The 26,933-nt window shown below is 43.4% G+C and overlaps 1 protein-coding gene across 1 annotated transcript; it reads left to right on the top strand.

Annotated features, from left to right (window-relative positions):
- Positions 1-11,310: 11,310 nt before the first annotated feature.
- Positions 11,311-12,195, top strand: LOC125553808. The gene has a single exon (XM_048717501.1). The coding sequence runs from the start codon at positions 11,376-11,378 to the stop codon at positions 12,030-12,032; it is 657 nt and encodes a 218-aa protein (XP_048573458.1). The 5' UTR covers positions 11,311-11,375; the 3' UTR covers positions 12,033-12,195.
- The last annotated feature ends 14,738 nt before the right edge of the window (positions 12,196-26,933 follow it).

A 26,933-nucleotide genomic window follows, 5' to 3' on the forward strand; every position in this document is an offset into this window, starting at 1 on the left:
GAATATTCTAGCTCCGAGATGCTTGCCTCAACCCATAAATGGATCTCTTGAGTTTGCATACCTTACTAGCACCAGTCGGATTGACAAAACCCTCGGGTTGTATCATATGCACGTTCTTGGTTAAATTTCCATGAAGGAAAGCCGTTTTGACATCCATCTCCCATATCTCATAATCAAAATATGCAGCTATAGTTAGTACGATCCTCACCGACTTCAGCATCGCTACCGGCGAGTAACTCTCGTCGTAGTCAATTTGTTCAACTTGTCCATAACATTTAGCGACAAGCCAAACTTTGTGGATCTATACATTTCCATCCACATTGGTTTTCTTCTTAAAGACCCATTTGCAACCAATGGCTGTTACGCTAGGTGGCGGATCAACCAAGTCCTAGACTTGATTCTCATCCATGGACTTTAACTCAAACCTCATGGCCTCCAGCCATGCCTCGGAGTCTAGGCGCACCATCGGTTTCGCATACATGGTTGGCTCATCGCTTTCTAGCAACAATACATCATCCACTCTGCGCAATCTTTTCGACCTCCTTGGGTCTAGCGCCGACTCCAGTACGGGTTCCCTTATCTACTCCGGTATGAACTCATCATTACCCGAGTTGTCCCCGAGTGGTCCTAGAATTTCTTCGAGTCGGACCGTCCTCCCATTGGCTTCTCGACTGAGAAACTCTTTCTCAAGGAAGGCCCCGTTCCGAGAAACAAACACTTTGTTGTCTTAGTCGCAGGTTGGATCACCTCCGACCTGCTCGGTTGGTAGCGGCCTCTAGAAAGGCGTGCCGACCAGCAAGTAGACAATGAAGCTGGTTGACGAACTTGTACAACATGTCACGCCTATGTTCCCTTTTCCACACGATATATGTTGTCGGGCTCAAGGCGAGTCTGACATCCTTGTGTTAGCCCGGCCTCTTTCTCGTTCCTGTGATGCGGACCACAAACCGGATTATCTCATAATCCTTGTCGCATGGCCATGCTTATCCAGCTTGGATCACACGAGGGCCCTAGAGTATATCTCTCCTGATCGGAGGGGCAAATTTCATATTGCTCGACCATGTCTCGCAGCATTGGTCTGGACAAGGCCGAAACCTAACTTAATAACTACTTAGTTACGGAGTAGTGTTTGGTTGGACCAAAGCGGGTCTGTCACCATCCCGAATACATGTGCCAGCTCAGGTCTTGGGACATAGAATGTATGATGTACTGATACGTCTCCGTCGTATCTATAATTTTTGATTGTTCCATGCCAATATTATTCAACTTTCATATACTTTTTGGCAACTTTTTATATTATTTTTGGGACTAACATATTGATCCAGTGCCCAGTGCCAGTTCATGTCTGTTGCATGTTTTTGGTTTCGCAGAATATTCATATCAAATGGAGTCCAAACGGGATAAAAACGGACGGAGCTTATTTTTGGAAAATATGGAAAATTCGGAAGGAAAATCAACGCGAACCAGTGCCCGAGGTGGTCACGTGGCAGGGGGCGCGCCCCCCCTAGGGCGCGCCCCCTACCCTCGTGAGCCCACCGTAAGGCGGTTAATGCTCTTCTTTTGCCGCAAGAAAGCTAATATTCGGAAAAAATCACGGCGAAGATTTCAGGCCAATCGGAGTTACGGATCTCCATATATATACGAAACGGTGAAACAGAGCCAGAAGAGAACACAGAACCAGAGAGAGACAGAGAGATAGATCCAATCTCGGAGGGGCTCTCGCCCCTCCCACGCCATGGAGGCCATGGACCAGAGGGGAAACTCTTCTCCCATCTAGGGAGGAGGTCAAGGAAGAAGAAGGAGGGGGGCTCTCTCCCCCTCGCTTCCGGTGGCACCGGAGTGCCACCGGGGGCCATCATCATCACCGCGATCTTCACCAACAACTTCACCGCCATCATCACCAACTCTTCCCCCCTCTATGCAGCGGTGTAACCTCTCTCTTACCCTCTGTAATCTCTACTTAAACATGGTTCTCAATGCTATATATTATTTCCCAATGATGTATGGCTATCCTATGATGTTTGAGTAGATCTGTTTTGTCCTAATGGCTATTTGATGATCGTGATCGGTTTGAGTAGTATGTTTTATTATTGGTGCTGTCCTATGGTGCTCTCCGTGTCACTCAAGCGTGAGGGATTCCCGCTGTAGGGTTTGCAATATGTTTATGATTTGCTTATGGTGGGTGGCGTGGGTGACAGAAGCACAGACCCGAGTAAGTAGGTTGTTTGCGTATGGGATAAAGGGGACTTGATGCTTTAACGCTATGGTTGGATTTTACCTTAATGAATCTTTAGAAGTTGTGGATGCTTGCTAGAGTTCCAATCATAAGTGCATATGATCCAAGTAGAGAAAGTATGTTAGCTTATGCCTCTCCCTCAAATAAAATTGCAATAATGATTACCGGTCAAGTTATCGATTGCCTAGGGACAAATAACCTTCTTGTTGACAAAAGCTCTTTACTAAAACTAATTTAGTTGTGTCTTCATCTAAACAACCCCTACTTTATATTTACTTGCTCTTTATTATCTTGCATACCTATCCAACAACACCTACAAAGTACTTCTAGTTTCATACTTGTTTTCGGTAAAGCGAACGTCAAGTGTGCGTAGAGTTGTATCGGTGGTCGATAGAACTTGAGGGAATATTTGTTCTAACTTTATCTCCTCGTTGGGTTCGACACTCTTACTTATCGAAAGAGGCTACAATTGATCCCCTATACTTGTGGGTTATCAAGACCTTTTTCTGGCGCCGTTGCCGGGGAGCAATAGCGTGGGGTGAATATTCTCGTGTGTGCTTGTTTGCTTTATCACTAAGTAATTTTTATTTGCTGTTCTTAGTTGTTTCCTATCTTTAGTTATGGGTAGGAAATGCAAAATACCAAAAAAATTAGTTGTACCTACTGAACCAATGGTTGAAGAACCAATCAAAATCTATCACACTGCTGAAGCTTATTACTTGGATCATCTTCGATCCCTATGTGCCCGTGCTGAAACCCCAACTAGTTTAGTTGAGGGCAAATCCTTAGATGAGCATGCTTGTTATGTGCGATACCGTATATCTAAAAAAGGGAAACTATTATGGGGTCAAATTCAACGTTTGCAATGCTATGCTTGGAATTTATGTGAAATATATGATTTTACTTGTTGTTCTGAAAACCCTAAGAAACACCTTCCCTATCAATGTGAGTTTAGTAATAATGGAATCGTATCTTCGTATGCTAAGGGTGTTTATAATTACTATGATGTTCAACAAATTGAAGAATTTGTTGCTTTTAAGGGTGCTTTTGAAATTGCTTCTTTGATTGAAAAGTATGATGCTACTCTTTACCAATCTGAAAATTTTGCCATATTTAAATATTGCTATGATAATTATGCTTCTAATGCTTATGTTAAACTATATATTGAGGAATACTCCGCTGTCCAAGAAGAGACTAATATTTTGCAGGAGTCTATGGAAGAAGAAATTGATGAAACTGTGAGCTCATTGGATGAAAAAGATGAGGAGGAGAGCGAAGAACAAAAGGAGGAAGAGCGGATTGATCACCTGTGCCCACCTTCTAATGAGAGTAACTCTTCAACTCATACATTGTTTAATTCCCCTTCGTGCTTACCGAAGGATGATTGCTATGATGACTGTTATGATCCCATTGATTCTCTTGAAATATCTCTTTTTGATGATGCTTGCTATACTTGTGGCCAAGATGCCAATATCAATTATGCTTATGGAGATGAACTTGCTATAGTTCCTTATGTTAAACATGAAATTGTTGCTATTGCACCCACGCATGATAGTCCTATTATCTTTTTGAATTCTCCCGATTACACTATATCAGAGAAGTTTGCACTTATTAAAGATTACATTGATGGGTTGCCTTTTACCGTTGCACATGATGATTTTGATGAATATAATATGCATGTTCTTGCTGCTCCTACTTGCAATTATTATGAGAGAGGAACTATATCTTCACCTCTCTATGTTTCCAATACGATAAAATTGCAAGAAACTGTTTATACTATGCATTGGCCTTTACTATGTGTGCATAAATTGTTCTTTTATGACATGCCGATGCATAGGAAAAGAGTTAGACTTCGTCATTGCTTGATATATGTTACTTTGTGCTCACTACTAAATTACAAATCATTGCTAATTAAAATTGGCTTTGATATACCTTGGAATCCAGGTGGATCCATTACTTGAGCACTATGCCTAGCTTAATGGCTTTAAAGAAAGTGCTGCCAGGGAGACAACCCGGAAGTTTTAGAGAGTCATTTATTTCTGTTGAGTGCTTGCATATAGTTTAAAAACAACAAAAATAAAGAGGGGAACCCAAAGCTTTTTCAAAAAGAAAAGTGAAAGTGAGAGAGACGAGCATTGTGAAAGTGGGAGATGTCCTTGATCTTTGTTCATGCCCATGGAAACTTTGTGAATCTTAATTACATAAACCTTTCAACAAAAATAATTATCCCCGTGTACAATTTCATTGTATTATAAAAATAATGTGCCAAGGTTTGCCTTTAGGATGTTTACATTTGCTTGATGGTTTGTACGGTGCAGGACAGAAACTTTGGCTGTAGTGCGCGATTTTACATTTTTAGTTGGAACGTCAAATGGTTCTGATTCTTTTTGCACTGTCTTCCTATACAAATTTTTTATTTTTCCTAAGTTTGGTAGAATTTTTCAACTATCAGAATTATGGTGAATGTTCAGATTGATACATATTGTTCTGTTTTAGACAGATTCTGTTTTTGACGCATAGTTTGCTTGTTTTGATGAACCTATCAATTTATATCAGTGGATTAAGCCATGAAAAAGTTATATTACAGTAGACACAATGCAAAAACAAAATATGAATTGGTTTGCAACAGTACTTAGAGTAGTGATTTGCTTTATTATACTAACGGATCTTATCGAGTTTTCTGTTGAAGTTTTGTGTGGATGAAGTGTCCGATGATTGAGAAGGTTTCGATGTGAGAAGAAGGAAGAGAGGCAAGAGCTCAAGCTTGGGGATGCCCGAGGCACCCCAAGTAAATATTCAAGGAGACTCAGGCGTCTAAGCTTGGGGATGCTGGGGAGGCATCCCCTCTTTCTTCAACAAATATCGGTATGTTTTCGGATTCGTTTCGTTCATGTGATATGTGCAAGTCTTGGAGCGCCTTTTGCATTTAGGTTTTTATTTTTTTATGCACCATGCTAGTATGAGATGGTCCTTGGTTGATTTATAGAATGCTCTTTACACTTCACTTATATCTTTTGAGTATGGCTTTATAGAATGCTTCATGTGCTTCACTTATATCATTTGAAGTTTGGATTGCCTGTTTCTCTTCACTTTGACAACCGCCATTTGTAGAATGCTCTTTTCATTCACTTATACTTGTTAGAGCGGGGTCATATCTTTTGTAGAAAGAATTAAACTCTCGTGCTTCACTTATATCTATTTAGAGAGATGACAGGAACTGGTCATTCACATGGTTAGTCATAAAATCCTACATAAACTTGTAGATCCCTGAATATGATATGTTTGATTCCTTGCAAGAGTTTTGCGATATAAAGATGGTGATATTAGAGTCATGCTAGTCGAGTAATTGTGAAATTGAGAAATACTTGTGTTGAGGTTTGCAAGTCCCGTAGCATGCACATATGGTGAACCGTTATGTAACGAAGTCGGAGCATGAAGTGTTTATTGATTGTCTTCCTTATGAGTGGCGGTCGGGGACGAGCGATGGTCTTTTCCTACCAATCTATCCCCCTAGGAGCATGCGCGTAGTACTTTGTTTCGATGACTAATAGATTTTTGCAATAAGTATGTGAGTTCTTTATGACTAATGTTGAGTCCATGGATTATACGCACTCTCACCCTTCCATCATTGCTAGCCTCTCTAGTACCGCGCAACTTTTGCCGGTACCATAAACCCACCATATACCTTCCTTAAAACAGCCACCACACCTACCTATCATGGTATTTCCATAGCCATTCTGAGATATATTGCCATGCAACTTCCATCATCATCATATACATGACTTGAGCATTTATTGTCATATTGCTTTGCATGATCGTAAGATAGCTAGCATGATGTTTTCATGGCTTGTCCATTTTTTGATGTCATTGCTACGCTAGATCATTGCACATCCCGGTACACCGCCGGAGGCATTCATATAGAGTCATATCTTTGTTCTAGATATCAGTTGAATATTGAGTTGTAAGTAAATAAAAGTGTGATGATCATCATTATTAGAGCATTGCCCAAAAAAAGGGGCCAAAGAAGCCTAAATAAAAAAGGGGGGCAAAGAAGCCCGCAAAAAAAGGGGGCAATGTTACTATACTTTTACCACACTTGTGCTTCAAAGTAGCACCATGTTCTTCATATAGAGAGTCTCTTGAGTTATCACTTTCATATACTAGTGGGAATTTTCATTATAGAACTTGGCTTGTATATTCCAATGACGGGCTTCCTCAAATGCCCTAGGTCTTCATGAGCAAGCAAGTTGGATACACACCCACTTAGTTTCAGTTTGAGCTTTCATATACTTATAGCTCTAGTGCATCCGTTGCATGGTAATCCCTACTCACTTACATTGATATCTATTGATGGGCATCTCCATAGCCTGTTGATACGCCTAGTTGATGTGAGACTATCTTCTCCTTTTTGTCTTCTCCACATAACCCCCATCATCATATTCTATTCCACCTATAGTGCTATGTCCATGGCTCACGCTCATGTATTGCGTGAAAGTTGAAAAGGTTTGAGAACGTCAAAAGTATGAAACAATTGCTTGGCTTGTCATCGGGGTTGTGCATGATGTGAATATTTCATGTGGTAAAGATGGAGCATAGCCAGACTATATGATTTTGTAGGGATGAGCTTTCTTTGGCTATGTTATTTCAATAAGACATAATTGCTTGGTTGGTATGCTTGAAGTATTATTATTTTTATGTCAAAGGATAGACTATTTCTTTGAATCACTCGTGTCTTAATATTCATGCCATGATTAGACATATGATCAAGATTATGCTAGGTAGCATTCCACATCAAAAATTATTTTTTTATCATTTACCTACTCGAGGACGAGCAGGAATTAAGCTTGGGGATGCTGATATGTCTCTGTCGTATCTATAATTTTTGATTGTTCCATGCCAATATTATTCAACTTTCATATACTTTTTGGCAACTTTTAATATTATTTTTGGAACTAACATATTGATCCAGTGCCCAGTGCCAGTTCCTGTCTGTTGCATGTTTTTGGTTTCGCAGAATATCCATATCAAACGGAGTCCAAACGGGGTAAAAATGGACGGAGCTTATTTTTGAAAAATATGGAAAATTCGGAAGGAAAATCAACACGAACTAGTGCCCGAGGTGGTCACGATGCAGGCCCCCCCTAGGGCGCGCCCCTTACCCTCGTGAGCCCACCGTAAGGCAGTTAATGCTCTTCTTTTGCCGCAAGAAAGCTAATATTCGGAAAAAAATCACGGCAAAGATTTCAGGCCAATCGGAGTTACGGATCTCCATATATATACGAAATGGTGAAACAGAGCCAGAAGAGAACGCAGAACCAGAGAGAGACAGAGAGATAGATCCAATCTCGGAGGGGCTCTCGCCCCTCCCACGCCATGGAGGCCACGGACCAGAGGGGAAACCCTTATCCCATCTAGGGAGGAGGTCAAGGAAGAAGAAGAAGGGGGGCTCTCTCCCCCTCGCTTTCGGTGGCACCGGAGTGCCACCGGGGGCCATCATCATCACCGCGATCTTCACCAACAACTTCACCGCCGCCATCATCACCAACTCTTCCCCCCCTCTATGCAGCGGTGTAACCTCTCTCTTACCCGCTGTAATCTCTACTTAAACATGGTGCTCAACGCTATATATTATTTCCCAATGATGTATGGCTATCCTATGATGTTTGAGTAGATCTGTTTTGTCCTAATGGCTATTTGATGATCGTGATTGGTTTAAGTAGTATGTTTTATTATTGGTGCTGTCCTATGGTGCTCTCCGTGTCGCGCAAGCGTGAGGGATTCCCGCTGTAGGGTTTGCAATATGTTTATGATTTGCTTATGGTGGGTGGCGTGAGTGACAGAAGCACAGACCCGAGTAAGTAGGTTGTTTGCGTATGGGATAAAGGGGAATTGATGCTTTAATGCTATGGTTGGGTTTTACCTTAATGAATCTTTAGTAGTTGCGGATGCTTGCTAGAGTTCCAATCATAAGTGCATATGATCCAAGTAGAGAAAGTATGTTAGCTTATGCCTCTCCCTCAAATAAAATTGCAATAATGATTACCGGTCTAGTTATCGATTGCCTAGGGACAAATAACCTTCTTGTTGACAAAAGCTCCTTACTAAAAGTAATTTAGTTGTGTCTTCATCTAAACAGCCCCTACTTTATATTTAGTTGCTCTTTATTATCTTGCATACCTATCCAACAACACCTACAAAGTACTTCTAGTTTCATACTTGTTTCCGGTAAAGCGAACGTCAAGTGTGCGTAGAGTTGTATCGGTGGTCGATAGAACTTGAGGGAATATTTGTTCTACCTTTAGCTCCTCGTTGGGTTCGACACTCTTACTTATCGAAAGAGGCTACAATTGATCCCCATATACTTGTGGGTTATCATGTACTAGAAACTCACAGATGACCTATCGATGCGTCTCATAGTCAGGTTTGGCCGACTTGGACCTTATATCGACTCGGATCCGACTACGTCAAATCCGATCAAATCTTCCCAAGTCCATATTATCCGGTTAGCATCCAATGCTCCCTGGCCAGTGAGACCAAGCCATTCATCGAGTCATATTCTAGTTTAATCGGTTGTGCATCCACACAAGCCTTTCGACTAGGGACCTTTTAGGACAGTCATCATACAATATGTAGTCCCACAAACAAGTCACATACTTTCTGATACACATAATTGATAGTATCCAAGTACTATCTTTATTCATATATAAACACATAGGAAATATCATTATACATGATTGCCTCTAGGGCATATCTCCAACACAGACCCCTAGATCCGGATCGAGGAATGCCACTGTCAGTGACAAAGAGCACGCCTGAGCAACCCTCGGCTTCACCTCTCGCCATGCACATGACCAAGAAAGAAGGCCATCACTGCATGGTGCACAACCCACAATAGGAGGAGTAAAGGAGTCTCCTTTCACCCCTAGGCAAGCATTAGCCACAGAGTCTGGGTTGATGCCTTCATGGTAGGAGGCACCCATGCCTGCATCCCTAACCAGTCCCGATACACCGAGAGAGACACAACCACATGACTACATAGGGTCGAAGCTCAGTCGACGCCATTCTCATGGCCTTTTATGCTGATTGGCCCGACAATGTAACAGTGCCTCGATCACCACTAACGACCACAACACCCGCAGGGAGAGGGATCACATCTTCGCGGGCACAACCCAGACCGAGCCCACCATCACCTACCCAGAGCGAAAACTCCGACCAACCTCGGGCCCTAATCCGATATGCCCAAGCACGGACCCCGAGTCTAGGCCATCTCCATCGCACGAGCAGCGGGCAGCACCGGCGTGGACCCAGGAGAAAGAAGGAACCATCACCATGCACACCACGCCGTCGGCCGCCATCGCATGAGCCACCACGGCCACATCGATGACCGTTGCAACCACGCCACTGGGCTGCCGCAGCCACCTGAGCCCACTAGACCGAGCCACCACGAGCAAGGACTACTACTTTGGAGCCCCCACCACGCCATCATTGTCGCAGCAAAGGCCGACCTGTGCCGCTCACGACCCTCGTTAGAGAGGCATCTACCTGTTAGATTTCGCCGTAGCCCCACTGCCATCACGGCCACCTACGCGCACTCCACCACACCCACCACGTGGCCTAAGGCACAACCGTCGCACAGGCGCCCACCACTACACCTACGCGCCGGCCCCTGCACGCGAGGGAACGAGGAAGCCCCGCTGCCGCCGGCTCCGGTTGAGCTTTGTCCACCCGAGTCCTGTGGCGGCGGCTAGGGAGGAGGGGTTGGGAACCTGGTGGCGACAGACTAGGGTTACCTCCCGGCCGCCGCGGGAGGCGTTGGGAGGACAGAGAATCTTCGATCATATTATCATTGACCGCCAAATTTGTTTATCATTATCACTTATCTTAAAAAATACTAAAAATGCATGTATAACTACTTTTGATACAGGTAGAGAAGATGCGCGGGCTGGCGCAGTCAATTTCCGGCAGCCAGTCGTAGCAGTCTCATCAGTTGCAAGAAGGTAAATTTCCGGCAACCAGTCGTAGCAGTCTCATCAGTTGCAAGAAGGTAAATTTTTAAACTATATATGCCGGTAGCGGAAAGAGGCTTTATATAATGCTGAGTAAATAGGCAATTTTTCGACTAACTTAATCCATAGATAAATCACTAGCATGGCATTTACTGAATTAACAACATACTGACTCTGATCTAAATATGCATGTACTAAGCAAATAGTAGACATATCTACACATACTGCTAGTACTGCTAATACAAAAATAAATATGAGCGGGATAAACATGTTATACCCTCCATAGGCCAGGCAGAAGCCGCGGCGTCCTCGACGGCGGCACGTTTGGCGTCGGTGGACATGGTGATGACGAAGACGACGCGGACGTACAGGATCCGGAGAGGCGGGGTTTTGGCGGCTAGAGTCAGGAGACACAGCACACTTATATAAAAGCATGCCGCGCCGAGGCAGGCGGCGGAGGAGGAGTGCGCGTGGGCCTCTTCTATTCTCAAGCTCCAATAACATGTGGAAGATAATCCTTTATAAAAAGGTCCAACTCCTTCTCCACTTGCGGGATGGGACTAAACTTTTCACTACACTTACGACGTGTTTGGTACCGCGCCGGTAATGTTTTTCCTGTATCGTATTCAGGAAGCGCCGCTTCCGGATATTCTTGCGTAAAACGTGAATCGTTTGGTTACTTCGGCCGAGTCCCGATTTCCAACCCGGCGAATTCGGGCGGTTTCAATTTCGTGAAGGGCTGTATCAGGAAGCGCGTTTATGGAAAGCATCGTCGCCGAAACAAACGCTCGCTACAGTTTTAGAAACTGATGTAATCGGAAGCCGCCCTTTTTTCGGCGAACCAAACGCATCGTTAGTGTCATATAACCCATATGGGCCCTTAGAGATTTTCTAAAATTATTGGATGGGCCTAAAGCCCACCCCATATTTCAGCATATAACACCTCACCTATGCTTCTTAGTGCGACGCACGATCATAGTACTGCCACCCCACTAAAGACTGAAAGTACGTGTATGCCACAACCATGCAACAGTCGAGCAACCAAACAGCCAGAGCCTCTCTCTTTGGTGGCAGCACGAGGTAACGCAAGAAACCAACAGATCAGCCCGTGTAAACTCCGCGTCTTCCCCACGATGACAACCTCGTCTCGATCGTCTCATCGTCCCTCCTGCATGACGCGCCGCCTTCTGACGGCATGCAAGCGAGCCCTTGCGCGGCTTTTCCGCATCCCGGCCACCGCCGCCCTCTCTATCAGGGCCTTCCGGTTCCGCAATCTCCGCAAGTCCACCGCCAAGATGAGCCCCCGCCACCGGCGTCGTGCCGGCCGAGGCTTCCGGTCGGTCCGCGCGGTGTTCTGGCCGTTAATCCCTCCGTCTTCCACGCCGGCAACCTCGACAGAGAGCCATACCGCGCGCAGGGTAGTTGCTGCGGCGGTGCCAGAGGTGCCGGTGCCGTCGCCAGAAACGCCTGCGTATGTGAAGATGGTGGCGCGGCTGCGGTCGAGGACGACCACGCGAATTGGAGAGGAGAAAGAGGAGGCATGCCGGAGTTTTGAGAGCTGCCTGATGGAGATTTTGACGGAGGAAGGCAAAGCGCGGGACCTGCAGGACGTGGAGGAACTCCTACAGTGCTGGGAGCGGCTCAAGTCGCCGGTGTTCGTCGATCTAGTCTGCCGGTTCTACGGCGATCTGTGCAAGGACTTATTCTCCTCCGCCGCTGGGGGTGAGCACGCCGGAAACACTGACCAGGACCTGGGGCAAGTTTCCATGTCGGCTGCTTTACTAGTGTAACTCATTGCCACGTCATGTTGTAAGTTTGCAACACAGAAACCTTAATTTTACAGTTTACGCCATGAAGGCCTCGGATATCCGTGGGTGCTCCTGGAAAAGTGCGCTCCTGCGCGCGAAAATGTATTTTTGAAATATCAAAAATAATTCCAACAAAAATTTTATATGTTCTTTGTCACTTTCAAATGCTACATACAAAGTTGTAGGCAAAAAGATTAGACACTTTGCCATGTGCGGAAAAAAACTAAATGTTACCCCAAAATGTCACACTAAATTTGTTTTTTACCGGCGAAACACCGCTGCTCCGTTTTGCATGAAAATTTTCAAGGATGCTTGTGACACTAACACAAACATCTACAAACAAATTCAGAATTTTTATAAGAATATTTACTATATTCTTTTTATTAACTATTCACGCGGGAGCGCGCGCTCCTGTAAGCCAAAACACCATTCTCGTGATGGCCTTCCCTGAAAAATATATCGTAATGGATGTCTGGATTGCGACGTGCTGCTGCAATGGCCATCATGAGGCCATTGCACGTGAGAGCTATGTCTCATTTGGAGTTTCTGGCGCCCACGCGACTTCGGAAGGTCCTATTTGGCGCTGTAGGCGCCCGAACCTGAAAGTGGCGCCTACAGCGCGCCCTCTATGGGCTTTTTAAGCGCAGCCCAGAAAGAGATACGCTCATGACAAAATAACACCTAAAATTAGAGCCACGGGGAATCGATCTCACGCCACACAACCCTTCCGCTGCTTAGCTTAATCACTAGACCACCCAAATGCTAGTAAACAAAAGCAACACGAACTATATTAGAACTAATGCAGCCACGTTATTTCTTACTCAACCATTTACTATACCACTTGGATTTTTGAGTTATTTGCAAACAATTTGGAAACTGTCTATTTTCTTTAATGAAAAACAGTTCATCAAATTTCAAAAAAAGTTCATGATTTCAAAAAAGTTCATCGGGTTTTAAAAAAAGTTCATTGGATTTGAAAAAATTCATCGATTTTGAAGAAAAAATCATCGAATTTGAAAAAAGTTCAATGATTTTGAAAAAAAGTTCATCGGATTTGAAAAAATTTCACCGATTTTGAAGAAAAGTTCATCGAATTTAAAAAAAGTTCATCACTTTCGAAAAAGTTCATTCGATTTGAAAAAATTATCGATTTTGAAAAAAAGTTCATCGGTTTGGAAGAAAAGTTCACGATCTAAAAGACCACGCATTTGATAAAAATAAAAGAAAAAGGAAAATAAGTAGAAAAAAGAAAAAGAAAAAGAATAAAACGAACTGACGAACAAATAAATGGAAGAAGGAGAAAGGAATACACAACAGGGTTAGTGGCCTTTGCAACGGTCGGGTTGAGAGTTCGATCTCATGCCTGCACCTTTTTTTGGAATTTATCGAAACACAAGCGCCAAGTGGTGCAGGTTGCTAACAAAAGGTAATGGGCCGAATAGGAAATGCCCGCGACTCCTGGTGTTCCGGTCCATCACGAGGCAAAAAAAATTGCTCGCCAGCTCACACGTACGTGCACTCGTTCTCCCTCATGGGAGGCACCTTTGGTTGGGCAAACCTCATGACCCAATTGTAATTCCTGCAAACATTCTAGCTAATCAATAAAAGGCCTAGCCGGCTTTTCTCAACAAAAAAACGTACGCTCGTTCTCCTTCTCCGGAAAAACCGTATGCTCGTTCTCCACTTCAATCAAAACAAAAATGTACACTTCGTTCAACAGCTGAACGATCAAACGTTAACCTCTGAAAAAATGGAAAAAAGTTCAGAAAAAACCACAGAAAATTGAAAACGTTCGTGAATTCAAAAATATTCGCGATTGTTAAAAAAGTTTACAAACTCCAAAAAAGTTCTCAAATTGGAAAAATGTTCATCGAAATCTAAACAATTCATTTTTTTAAAGTCCATCAATTCCCAAAATGATTCACAAAATTGCAAATAAAGCTTACAAAATTAAAAAAAAGTTCATCAATTTGTAAAAAAGTACACAAACTTGAAAAAACATTTCATTGATTTCTAAAAAAATAATGAAGTTGATAAAAATCATCTATTTTGAAAAAACAATCATCAATTTTGTTAAAAGAAGTTCATAAAATTTGAAAAAGGTTCACCCGTTTTCAACAAAAGTTCACGAGTTTGAAAATAGGTTCATAGTTTTGTAAAAACAAATCATCAAAATTTAAAAGAGTTCATCGGTTTTGAAAAAAAGTCCATCGATTTGAAAGAAAATTGTTACAATTGAAAAAGTTCATCGGTTTTCAAAAAAGTTTATCGAATTTGAAAAGAGTATGTCAAATTTGCAAAAAATCAATGATTTTTAGGAACATTGTAAAATTCAAAAAAAGTTCATTGATGAAAAAACGCTCAATAAATTTGAAAAAAAATCATTCAATTTGAAAAATTCACCAAATTTAAAAAAAGTTCATGGTTGTGAAAAAAGTTCATTGTTTTGGAAAAAAAGTCCAACAAATTTTAAAAAATCTCATCAAGTTCGAAAAATAGGTCACCGGTTTGAAGAAAAACTTCATTGAATTTAAAAAGTTTGCTCATTTTTAAAAAGATAAATAAAAAGAAAGAAAAAAAATCGAAAATAAAGGATGGTGTAAGTGAACACACAATGTGTGTTGTCCCAGGTGGTTAGTGCACCTCCTGTGAGCAAAGAGGTCGGGGTTTGATTCCTTATCCGCGCACCCTTTTTTTCCAATTTTGAAATAAAAAAGAAAGCAACTGGGCCGGCGCAGCTCTGAGGAATTTCACCCGTCCATTTGCAAATGGGCGCTGAAGCGCCAAATAGAATCCAGCTATAGCGAGACCTAATTTTCTTCGTTCCATTCTCAATTTTCACCGGTTTTTTATTTTTTTATTTTTATTCTTTCTTTATTGGTTTTTAATGTTTCTTTGCTTTTCTTTCTTTCTTCGTTTCTTTCTTGGTTTTCATTATTTTCTTTGTGTTCTTCTCGGTTTTCTTTGTTCCATTCTTTTGCATTCATTTCTTCAGTATTTCATTTCATTTTATTTCTTTTATTTTTTATTGGGTTTTTTTTCACTGGCTTCTTTTTTGCTCAATATGTGTTAACATTTTTTGAACACTTTCAACTTTTTTCTTATACATAATTTTTTTCTATATACAAGTTTAACATTTTAAAATACATGGTTAATATTTTTTTGATAACTTATATTTTTTATGTATACTTTTTCTCAGTACATATTATAAATTTTTGGTACTCATTCAGATCCATATTATTTGTCTTATATTTGTGTAGTTATGAATGTACCCAACACTGAAACATGTCTAGATACATCTATATCTAGAAAAATATAAGACAAGCAATATGGATTGGAGAGAGTATATATCAAATACATTTTTCTAATACGCGTTTAGCATCTTTCAAATATAAGTTTAACATTTTTTAAATGGTCAATATTTTTGTATACACTAACAAGTACTTGATTAACATTTTTCAAGTACAAGATTAACATTTTCCGAATATTCGGTCAACACTTTTTCTACATACATTTATCATTTTCAAATGCTTGATTAGCATTTTTCAAATACAAGGTTAACATTTTTTTAGTATATTGTAAACATTTTTTCTCAACACATTTAACATCTTTAAAATGCTTGCTTAACATTTTTTGAGTACTTATTTAACAGTTTTTCAAATTATTGATTAACATTTTTTAAATACATGATTAACTTTTCTCACACACATTGTATATTTTCTGTATATGAGAAACATTTGATGTATGTGCAATTAACATTTTTCAAATGCTTGTTTCATTTTCTTTTAAATGTTTTATGTAAAGTGTTGTTTTAATATGTTTATTCACAAAACTTAGAAGTATAACAAAAGTAGAAAAGGAAAGCAAAAACAAAAACAAAAAATGTGAAAAAAAACATGGTTCTGGCTCCCGCATGCCTAGCCCGGTCCATCTTGCGCTTGCCTTCATACAAGAGTTCCCTATGTCTCGCATGAAGCGAGACATAAGGGCGCCCTAAGCTGAGTGAGGCAAATGGTGGGAGGATGGACATGTTGGGCAATATTCGGTAGGATTAGTGAAATATGTTTTTAGAGCCCGTCATCTAACTAAATTTGGCAGCCTAAAAAATCCTAACTAAAATTTGGTTAGTGGCCACTAGCAATCGAAATCATTCCCCAAAACAAAACATTCTAAAAAAAGTTAGCAACCAAATTATCAAGGACTTCATAGTGATGTACATAACCTTTTGGCCAATTATAGGCCAAGTTAGCATGCAAAGAGGAAGTTCATTCACGAGGAGATCCATCATAAACCCTCTCGACTTTTGCTTTCATACAAAATTTCCTAAAACAACTAGTGATCATGAAGTATCCGAAAATCAACTCTAAACCTAGGTCTTCCTTGCTACTTCTTGAGTTTGCGTTGGTTTTCCCCTTGAAGAGGAAAGGGTAATGCAGCAAAGTAGAGATAAGTATTTCCCTCAGTTAGAGAACCAAGGTATCAATCCAGTAGGAGGTACAAGCAAGTCCCCCTATGCACCTGCACAAACAATCAAACACTTGCACCCAACGCGATAAAGGGGTTGTCAGTCCTTCACAGTCAATTGCAAAATTAAGATCTGATAGAGATTGATAAGATTGTTAAAACTTAAAACAAAATAAAAGGTTTATAGATCTGAAAATATATAATAGAAAATAGACCCGGGGGCCATAGGTTTCACTAGAGGCTTCTCTCTTGAAAGCAAATAATACGGTGGTTGAACAAATTACTGTCGAGCAATTGATAGAAAAACACAAAGTTATGACGATATCCAAGGCAACGATTATGCATATAGGCATCACGTCCGTGTCAAGTAGACCGACTCCTGCCTGCATCTACTACTATTACTCCACACATCGACCGCTATCTAGCATGCATCTAGAGTATTAAGTTCATAAAGAACGGAGAAATGACTTAAGTAAGATGACATGATGTAGAGGGATACACTCAAGCAATATGATAAAAACCCCATATTTTTATCCTTGATGGAAACAATACAATACGTGCCTCGCTACCCCTACTTTGTCACTGAGTGAGTACACTACAAGATTGAACCCAAAACTAAGCACATGTCCCATTGCAAAAACTACCAATCTAGTTGGACAAACCAAACCAATAAATCAAATAGAAATACAAAGATATCAAATCATGAATATAAGAATTCGGAGAAGATTGAAATAATATTCATAGATAATCTGATCATAAATCCACAATTCATCGGATCTCGACAAACACACCGCAAAAGAAGATTACATCGGATAGAACTCTAAGAACATTGGGGAGAACATGGTATTGAAGATCAAAGAGAGAGAAGAAGCCATCTAGCTAGTAGCTATGGACCCGTAGGTCTGAGGTAAACTACTCACGCTTCATTGGAAAGGCAATAGGGTTGATGTAGATGCCCCTCCGTGATCGAATCCCCCTTCGGCGGATCGCCGGAAAAGGCCCCAAGATGGGATCTCACGGGAACAAAAGGTTGCGGCGGTGGAAAAGTATTTCCGTGGCTTGTTTTGAGGGTTTGGAATTATTTGTGAATTTATATGACGAAGATGTAGGTTGGTGGACTCCCAAGGGGGCCACAAGCCAGGCCCCCCCTAGGGCGCGTCCCTACAGCTTGTCGTCGCCTCGTGGGTCTTCTAACTTCATCTCCAAGTCTAGTAGGTGTCTTCTGGTCCAAGAAAAATCATCGCGAAAGTTTTATTCCGTTTGGACTCCATTTGATATTCCTTTTCTACGAAACTCAAAAACAAGGAAAAAACAGAAACCGGCACTGGGCTCTAGATTAATAAGTTAGTCCCAAAAATAATATAAAATAGCATAATAATGCATTTAAAACATTCAAAACAAATAATATAATAGTATGGAACAATCAAAAATTATAGATACGTTGGAGACGAATCAGTCCTCCACACCAAATATGTGCACCAGCCACCAAGCATTAGGCCGACCCGATCTCCTCTTACAACCGCCTTCCTGACAACCACTTGTCACCTCCTTCCTCCATGCCACCACCATATTTGATGCCCATCTCGACTTGGACATGAACTCTGCTCGAGCACGCTCCAATGGGGTCCCCTACACAGACTCCTTGGCTAATTCCACACACCGAAGGCACTTGTGAAAAGGCCTTTTGAATACCTCAACCAAAATCCAAGCTCATCTGAAGCATTGAATCTCACCATTCCATTGTTTTTTGCCAGAACTCCCATGTTCCACCCAAGGTACGTCGTTCAGTGCCTTCAAGTGTTGATAGACATAATCCAGTCATCCATCATGTCGGCTTAGTGTTTTAATTACAATATCTCTCTTTATGCATCCATTTTTGTGTGTTTGTAGGGGATGGGGGCGGCACATGCACCTGATGCAAGTGAGGGTCGTCATTAGCGAGGAGGAGAGGCAACGTGAGTGAAGCTTAGACCACGGGGCATGAGTGTTGGGACGATGTATACACCATGTGTAAATGAGATGTGGGTTGAAAGGGCATTTTTCCCTACTTTATGTTTTGGATGATGATGACAACCCTTTATTGGTCTAATCGTGTGCTATACGTTTCAGGTTCTCGATGCTTAGGCTTACATCGGATTTCTATTGCCTCTCGTAGGAAAAGATCGAAGACGTGTCCTCTACGCTTTTATTTTCTTTGGTCGTAGGGAACCCGTACTATCAAGAGGGAATCCTCATTAGAAAGCACTGGGGGAATCTTTTCACGTACACGTTCATCACCCCTCCTTTGTCTTCCTCAGGTATGAGAGAGAGAGTTTTTCCTTGTCTCTTCCCTATCCTTCCTGCTCTACCGGGGAAGCGCAAGAATCCAACGCTCCAACTATGAAGTAGTGCAAGATGAGGCCGATGAGTTTGCAATGAAAGAAGACGAAGAACCTCGTGAGCTTTATAGGAGAGTAACCAAACTCACGGTCTCACTACGAGATCACGGGAGCAAGGACACGGATGACAATTGGATCAAGCGCAAATTCCTCAAGGCAATGATGCCCTATCACAAGGCCATGTCCTCCGTCATTCGTCAAAGACCGGACTTCCACACTTTGACCTCAAGCGAAGTGTTGGATGAGTTTGTGGCCATGAACATTTTGGACAAGACCGCCGACAATGCGGTGCTTCGTTCTCAAAGGGCAAAGAAGCCTAACCTTGCATTGAAGGCCAAGCTCACCGTTGAGAGGAAGAAGAGGAATAAGATGAGAGCAACCCCGAAGATACGAAGTATGCATATCATGAACACATGGAACTTGCTTCAAGGCAATTTTGGAGCAAGAAAACTCGAGGCCAAACTTTAGCAAAAACAACTCAAGTGGCACGAAGAGCAGGCAACGTGTAAGGACTTGCTACAATTGTGGCAACGTGAGTCATTTTGTTGCGGAGTGTCCGTATGAGAAGAGGGAAGACAATGTTGGCAAGCTCATCCGAAAGGACAAGGCCAAGTCGTTCCCCAACAAGAGCAACTTCATCAAGAAGACTCCTCCCAAGGCATTGGTGGTACAAGAAGAGTACAATGAGGATGATGACGATGATGAAAGTGATGAGTCGGTTGTCATGGCCTCCGTTGCCATTGTGACGACTCCACGGGTGTCTCTCTTCGACTCACCCAATGAGAGTATCACCGCCAAGTGCCTCATGGCTAAAGCCACCAACAAGGTAACCTCCAACATCAAAACTACCATCATTAATCATCCTTGTCCGACGGATAGCATTAATGAACTTGAGGAAGCTAATGTGGAGGCTAATGAATTTGAGGCCTTTATGGGCAAACTCAAGGGAAAATCCAAGAAGCACTTTGTTGCTCTCTTGGAACAACTTGGTGAAGCCAATGACATGATCGAGGCTCACGAAGACACCATCACTAAGATGGAAGGGCATAGTCGTGACTATGCCGATGAGATTTCGGATCTTTCCAATGCTCTTGAGGAAGAGCGTGGTCTTCGTTTGGATCTTGAGGAGTCACACAACGTTGATCATGCTAAGTTAAAGAAATATTATGATTATGTCCTCATTGTTTCTCATGTGCTAAACTCCGAGAAGGCCGAACTTGAGGTTGATCTTGCTAGAATCAAAGAGGAGTTTGATCTACTTGACAAGGCTCACAAGGTCTTGAAGGGTACTCATGCTAGCCTCAAAGAGTCTCATGATCAACTTCAAGTAAAGCTAACCAAGGAAAAAGCCACTTTCCCTCGTATGATGTTAATTGATAATGCAAATGCTACTAACCCGTGTTGTGAGCATGTGCATCTTGTTGAGGAGAACGCTAAGCTAAAGGGGCAACTTGAGAGAGGTCTTGCGACTTGCATACAAGGCAAGAAGAACCTCAACGATCTCTTGATCAACCAAAAGGGGGTTGTGGCCAAGGAAGGGGTTGGGTACGTGCCCGACTCCAAGAACAAGAAGAAGAATGACAAGACCAAACGACCTCCTCCTCTCATGCATACCTTTGTAAAGGAGGGAGAGAGTGCCTCCGAGGAGAATAAGAAGAACAATGCAAAGGGTGGCAATGTCAAGAAGGGCAATGCCACCCCTCCCAATAAAGCCGACGATTTTAATACTTCTTATGTGTTATGTCGTGCGAGTGATGGGCATGTTTATGCCAAATTTGTTGGTTCTCTTCATGAATACATTGAATGGTCTATTTGGGTTCCAAAGACCCTTGTCACTAACATCAAAGGACCCATTACAAAATGGGTACCTAAAACCAAGCATTGATCTCTTGCCGGTGTTTGCTTCCGGTGGAGATCATGGTTGCTCGATAGCGGAGCTACAAATCATATGACCAGAAGCAAGGACTTGGTGGTGGACGTGCACAAGGTTCCATCTATGCCCACCAATGTCGAGTGGGGTGACGCCTCATCTTCTAAGGTATTGGGACTTGGCAAGGTGATCATCTCGTATGATCTCACGATCGAGAAGGTCATGCTTGTTGAGTCCCTTCCATACAATTTACTTTCAGTTCGTCAACTTGCAATCATGGGCTTTGCCAATTTCTTTGATATCGATACCGTGGCCCTCTTGTGGAGCAAGACTCTTAAAGTAGACTTTGTTGGGCATGTCGAGAACGGTCTATATGTGATTAACTTTTCAGAGCGACCCATTAAGACCGCGACGTGCCTAATGGCTAAAGTTGATGTGGGATGGCTTTGGCATCGCCGTTTAGCCCATGTCAATATGAGATCTTTGCAAAGTCTCCTCAAGGGGGACCATGTCTGTGGCTAACGAATGTTAGTTTTGCTAAAGATCGTGCTTGCAGTGCTTGTATCGAAGGAAAGCTACATGAGAAGGCTCACCCTCCCACGACTATCATTTATTCAAAGAGGCATTTGGAGCTCCTTCACATGGATCTCTTTGGGCCTCCATCCTTCGATAGTCTTGGAGGTAGGAAGTATTGCTTGGTGATTGTGGATGACTACTCAAGGTACACGTGGGTGTATTTCTTCAAGAGGAAGAGCGAGACCCAACAAACCGTTATTGACTTTGCAAATGAAGCACAACATCAACACAATGCAAAGATCTTGACAATAAGAAGTGACAACGGCACCGTGTTCAAGAACTACACCTTGGATGAGTTTCTTAGTGATGAGGGAATCAAGCATCAATATTCCGCACCCTACACCCCTCAACAAAACGGGGTTGCGGAAAGGAAGAACCGGACGTTGATGGATGCGGCAAGGACCATGATGGCGCAGTTCAAGTCTTCGTACAACTTTTGAGCCGAAGCCATCAACACCACGTGTCATGCATCCAATCGACTCTACCTCCGCAAGGGCTTGAACAAGACTCCATATGAGATACTCACCGGTAACAAGCCCAACCTCAAGTACTTCCGGGTATTCGGGTGTAAGTGTTTCATTCTCAAGAAAGGTGTTCGGTTGTCTAAATTTGAGGCTAGAGCTTATGAGGGCATATTTGTTGGTTATGCTACAAACTCTCATGCTTACCGTGTCCTCAATAAATCCACGGGACTTATTGAGGAGACATGTAACGTGGAGTTTGATGAGAATAACGGCTCCCAAGTGGAGCAAAGTGACACTTGTGATGTAGGTGATGAAATTCCTCCCCAAGCCATAAGAAGAATGGGTGTTGGCTTTATCCTACCCATTGAGGAACCCCTTATGGCCGAAGGAGAAGGACAAAGCTCCACTCAAGTGGAGCCATCACCAACCCAAGGCCCACAATCTTCCGAAGAACAAGATGAAGGCCCTCATCCTCAAGAACATGACCAAGGACAAGATCATGCTCAAGACGGTGTTGACCCATCAAGTGATGCCCAAGGTCAAGTTCTCTCCTCCGAGAACAAGAACAAGCCCAAGACGACGCTCAAGAGGATCAAGTGACCACTTCTCATCTCACCCTCGAGGAGGAATTAGAGCGTCGTGCCGCCAAGGTTGCTTCCAAGCTCTCCACCAAGGATCATCTCATGACGAATGTGCTTGGAAGCTTAAGAAAGGGGGTAAGCACTCGTAGACAATTAGCAAATTATTGTGAGCATCACGCATTTGTCTCTTGTGTGGAACCCCACAAGTTCTATGAGGCGCTAGAAGATCCGGATTGGCTCAATGCCATGCATGAAGAACTCAACAACTTCGAGCGCAACAAAGTGTGGAGATTGGTGCCAAGACCGACCGGGAATCACAATGTCATAGGAACCAAGTGGATATTTAAGAACAAGCAAGATGCCCATGGGATTATCATTTGCAACAAGGCTCGTTTGGTAGCACAAGGCTACTCCCAAGTCGAGGGTATCGACTACGGTTAAACCTTTGCTCCCGTTGCTCGTCTTTAATCCATTCTCATGTTGATTGCATATGCTTCTCATCATAACTTTAAGTTACAACAAATGGATGTGAAGAGTGCTTTTCTTAATGGTCCTATTAATGAATTGGTTTACGTCAAGCAACCCCCTGGGTTCGAGGATCCCTACCTTCCCGATCATGTGTATCAACTCGATAAGGCACTCTATGGCCTTAAACAAGCCACACGTGTGTGGTATGACCACCTTACTGAGTTGTTACAAGACCGTGGTTTTGAAGTTGGGCTAATCGACCCCACTTTTTTACTAAGAAGGTCAAAGGGGAGTTGTTTGTGTGCCAATTATATGTTGATGATATTATCTTTGGTTCACCTAACAAAGCTTTCAATGAGGAATTTGCCGCTCTCATGACCTCAAAGTTCGAGATGTCCTCCATGGGAGAGTTGAAGTTATTTCTAGGGTTCGAAGTGAAGCAAAGAAGAGAAGGAACCTTCATCAATCAATCCAAATACACTCAAGACATGCTCAAGAGATTCAAGCTAAGTGACGTCAAGCCGGCTTCCACTCCAATGCCCACCAAGTGCCAACTTGACTTAGATCCCAATGGTAAAGTGGTGGATCAAAAGGTATATCGCTCCATGATTGGATCCTTGCTTTACCTTTGTGCATCTAGACCGGATATCATGTTGAGTGTGGGAATTTGTGCACGGTTTCAAGCCGCACCTAAGGAAAGTCACTATGTGGCGGTCAAACAATCTTTCGATATTTGGCTCATACCCCAAACTTTGGCTTATGGTATCCAAGAGGATCAAACTTCAAGCTTGTAGGATACTCGGATTCCGATTGGGCGGGAGACAAAGTGGATAGGAAGTCCACTTCCGGAGGGTGCCAATTCCTTGGTTGCTCTTTGGTAAGTTGGTCTTCCAAAAAGCAAAGTTGTGTGTCTCTCTCGTCCACCGAGGCGGAGTATGTTACAGCCGGTAGTTGTTGTGCACAACTCTTATGGATGAGGCAAACTTTAAAGGATTACGATGTCATTTGTGACAAAGTGCCTCTTTGGTGTGACAATGAAAGTGCCATCAAGATCTCTCTCAACCCGGTGCAACACTTCAAGACGAAGCATATTGAGATCCGGTATCACTTCATCCAGGATCACATTAGGCGAGGAGAGATCGAGCTCAACTATATCAACACTCATGATAACCTTGCAGATATCTTCACGAAGCCCTTGGATGAAGCAAGATTTCGCGAGTTAAGGCATGAGCTAAATATCATTGATTCGAGCAATGTTGCTTGAACCCTTGCATACCCCACCGTACTCAACATGTTGTCTTGTTTAAGATGTAGGCATGGACATAGGGGGGGTGATGTTCTCTCAATGAACTCTCCCTCCCCCCATTATGCATAAATCGATCAAGTCTTTCACATTAGCCATGTTTGATGGTACTTGTGCTTCAAAGACGAGTTTTGGTCATGGACCCAAGAATAATTCTTCGCGGTGCCATACCAATTGACTCAAACATAGGTGGCTTTGACCACCGTCCTCTCTTGGGGAGGTTGGAGTTAGCCTTTTGTTCTCGTGTTGTTTTCTCTCATTCTTTCTTTGCTCTTTGCGTTGGGTTCTCCTAGGGTGTTGCTTCTCTCCTGTTTCGTGCTCTTTCTTCCCCCCTTTGGATTGCACTCATTTGATCTTGGCTTGGACATAGGTGGTCAGGCGGTACAACCGGGATCACGGGCGGTTCCACCGCTGGTACCTGGTTATGCCGTCCCAATGGGTCTCTCTTCGGTGTTTGGGTGGTTCCACCGCTCAAACCCATGGTAACCTACGTCCGGTACTACCGGTGGACACTGGGCGGTACTACCGCTGCCTTCGAAGCACCGGAAGTATTGTCTCCAACCACCGGTCTATACCAGACGAGCGGTACAACCGCTCCCCGGAGCAGTTCTACCGGGGCGTGTCTACGGGCCTATATATACTCAACGGGGCTGAAGGGTTTTCTTTTTCCCTTCGCCCTCGTTCCTCTTCTCTGTGCCCTAGCCGCCGGCCCTCTTTGCCCCTGCCCCAGAGTGCGTCTCGCACTTCGGATCCTTGGGCTCTCCGTGGATTCTCTCCATGGAAGCCTCCCGATCTCTTCCGATGGATGGTGGTAATGCCTCGTGTTCTTTTCTCCTAGATCTTTCTAGGGTTCTTCCTTTGTCTAGGGCATTACTTAACTTTCCGCAATTAGTGTTTGAACTATGGAGTAGAAGAGATCTTTGTTTTCCTCCTGTCTTGTTTGTAGCACTTAGGATTCGGAATATTACTTGTGTGATTAGTATGCCTCGGTTCGACCTATCTCCCCAGGTAGTGCCACTGTCAGCGGTTCTACCGCCCCTACGGGCGGTACAACCGCTGGAGCGGTACTACCGGCGGAGGAACTGGTACAACCGGAGTATATCAACCACCCAGCACTGTTCTATCTTCCCTGTTGCCGCAACATGTTCCTTTTCTGCTTGTGTGTGCAATCCTCTCATCCTTGCTGGGTTTTGTGTGCTTTTTCGTGTGTGTGTTTAGGGGCTCTAGTTCTCGCTCTGCTCCTCACAAGACCAAGAAGAGGGCACGAAGGACCTTGCACCCGGTTGTGTCTGATGATGAAGAAGAAGTTGTGATTCCCACCAAGCCCACTCGCCGTGAAAAGTCTGCAGCTGCTAAGCAACGTGTGGTTATGCTGTTGCATCGTTGGAAAGCCAAGGATTGGGAAGCCTTCCGATCAAAGAATCTGTATGAGGTTCCCATTGCTCCTCGTTGGACCACCGTTCAGTTCCGGAATGAGATGCAAGTGCGCATTGTTCATGAACTCTTTGAGCACAATAAGAATAGATATGCCAAGCAATGAACAATTGATCTTGACCATTGGAGGAACAACATGGAGTATTTTGGTGAGGCGCTGGCTCTCTGCGAGGAGTTTGATCTTGTCAAGCTCATGTCAGTCAACTGTGACTTTGATGTTCAACTCATCCATCAGTTCTATGACACGGTTTATTTTGGGGAAGATGATGCGCGCACTCTCACCTTCATGTGTCGTGATGAATTGTTTCACGTTCCCTGGAGGGCATTCTGCAATGCTATTGGGTACGAGGATACCGGTCTGGAAGGAAGGGGTGGCATTCGTCCTCATGACTTTCCTGAGTCCATGCTTAAGGAGAAGCTTGCCCTCTGTACATTCGGGGCCGTGGGATTATTGGAGAATCCGAGGATTTGGAGAAGGTCTATGACATCATGCACCGAGTGTTCCGCAATGTGCTCTTGCCCAAGGTGGGCAATCAAGATGAGATTTATGGTTATCTGGTTGATTTGATGGTTGCTATGAAGACCATGGTGGGGACAGGGGCAACGTTTGATGTGTCCAATTGGATGTGGCATGAGATGTACAACATGGTCATCTACCGTAAAGTCCCAATCTATGCTCCGTTTGTCATGTGCTTTCTGAACTCTGTGTGGGTTGTTCGACGTCCTGGAGAGCTCCTCACTTCTCCAGACAACCTCACTGTTCATGAGGTCAAGCTCCTTAAGAAGAAGAAGCATGCCGAGCCTCGCTTCCCTGCCAATGCTCCTGAGGATGTCTATACTACTTCTGACGATGAGGACTTTGAGCCGGAGCCAGGGGCCAAGCCTTCGTGGGTGGCCAAACTCACTGGCAAGGTGAAGAAGACCTTTTGTCTTCAGGCTGACATCCAGAAGAGGATGTATGAGGCACATGTCAATGAGAAGCTTGCACGACGTCGCCAAATTGCAATGATGAAGCATCTCAACATGTCGGTTCAGAGTGGCTCTGAGAAGAGCATCACCCCGGAGGAGCGTTGGATATCTACCCATAGCACCTGGACTGATGATGAAGCCCCTCCCCAGCCATCCTCCTCGTTTGCTGCAGCTGACAATGCCATGGAAGAATCTGATCACGACGACGATGACACTCTGATGATGAGGATCCAGATGCGACCGAGGAGTCAGAGGAGGACGCCTGAGCTTTGGGACGCTAGCTTCGCTCTTTTCCTTTTTGGTGTCTTGATGCCAAAGGGGGAGAGGGTTCTATAGGTCTCGGGGATTTGCATGGGTTTTTCTTTTTCTCGTTTTC

The sequence above is a fragment of the Triticum urartu genome, chromosome 4, assembly GCF_003073215.2.
Source record: "Triticum urartu cultivar G1812 chromosome 4, Tu2.1, whole genome shotgun sequence".
In the NCBI taxonomy this organism is placed as follows: Eukaryota; Viridiplantae; Streptophyta; class Magnoliopsida; order Poales; family Poaceae; genus Triticum; species Triticum urartu.

Excerpts from the sequence above, each read along its gene's own strand:
- LOC125553808 (XM_048717501.1), top strand. The coding sequence starts at position 11,376 with ATGACAACCTCGTCTCGATCGTCTCATCGTCCCTCCTGCATGACGCGC.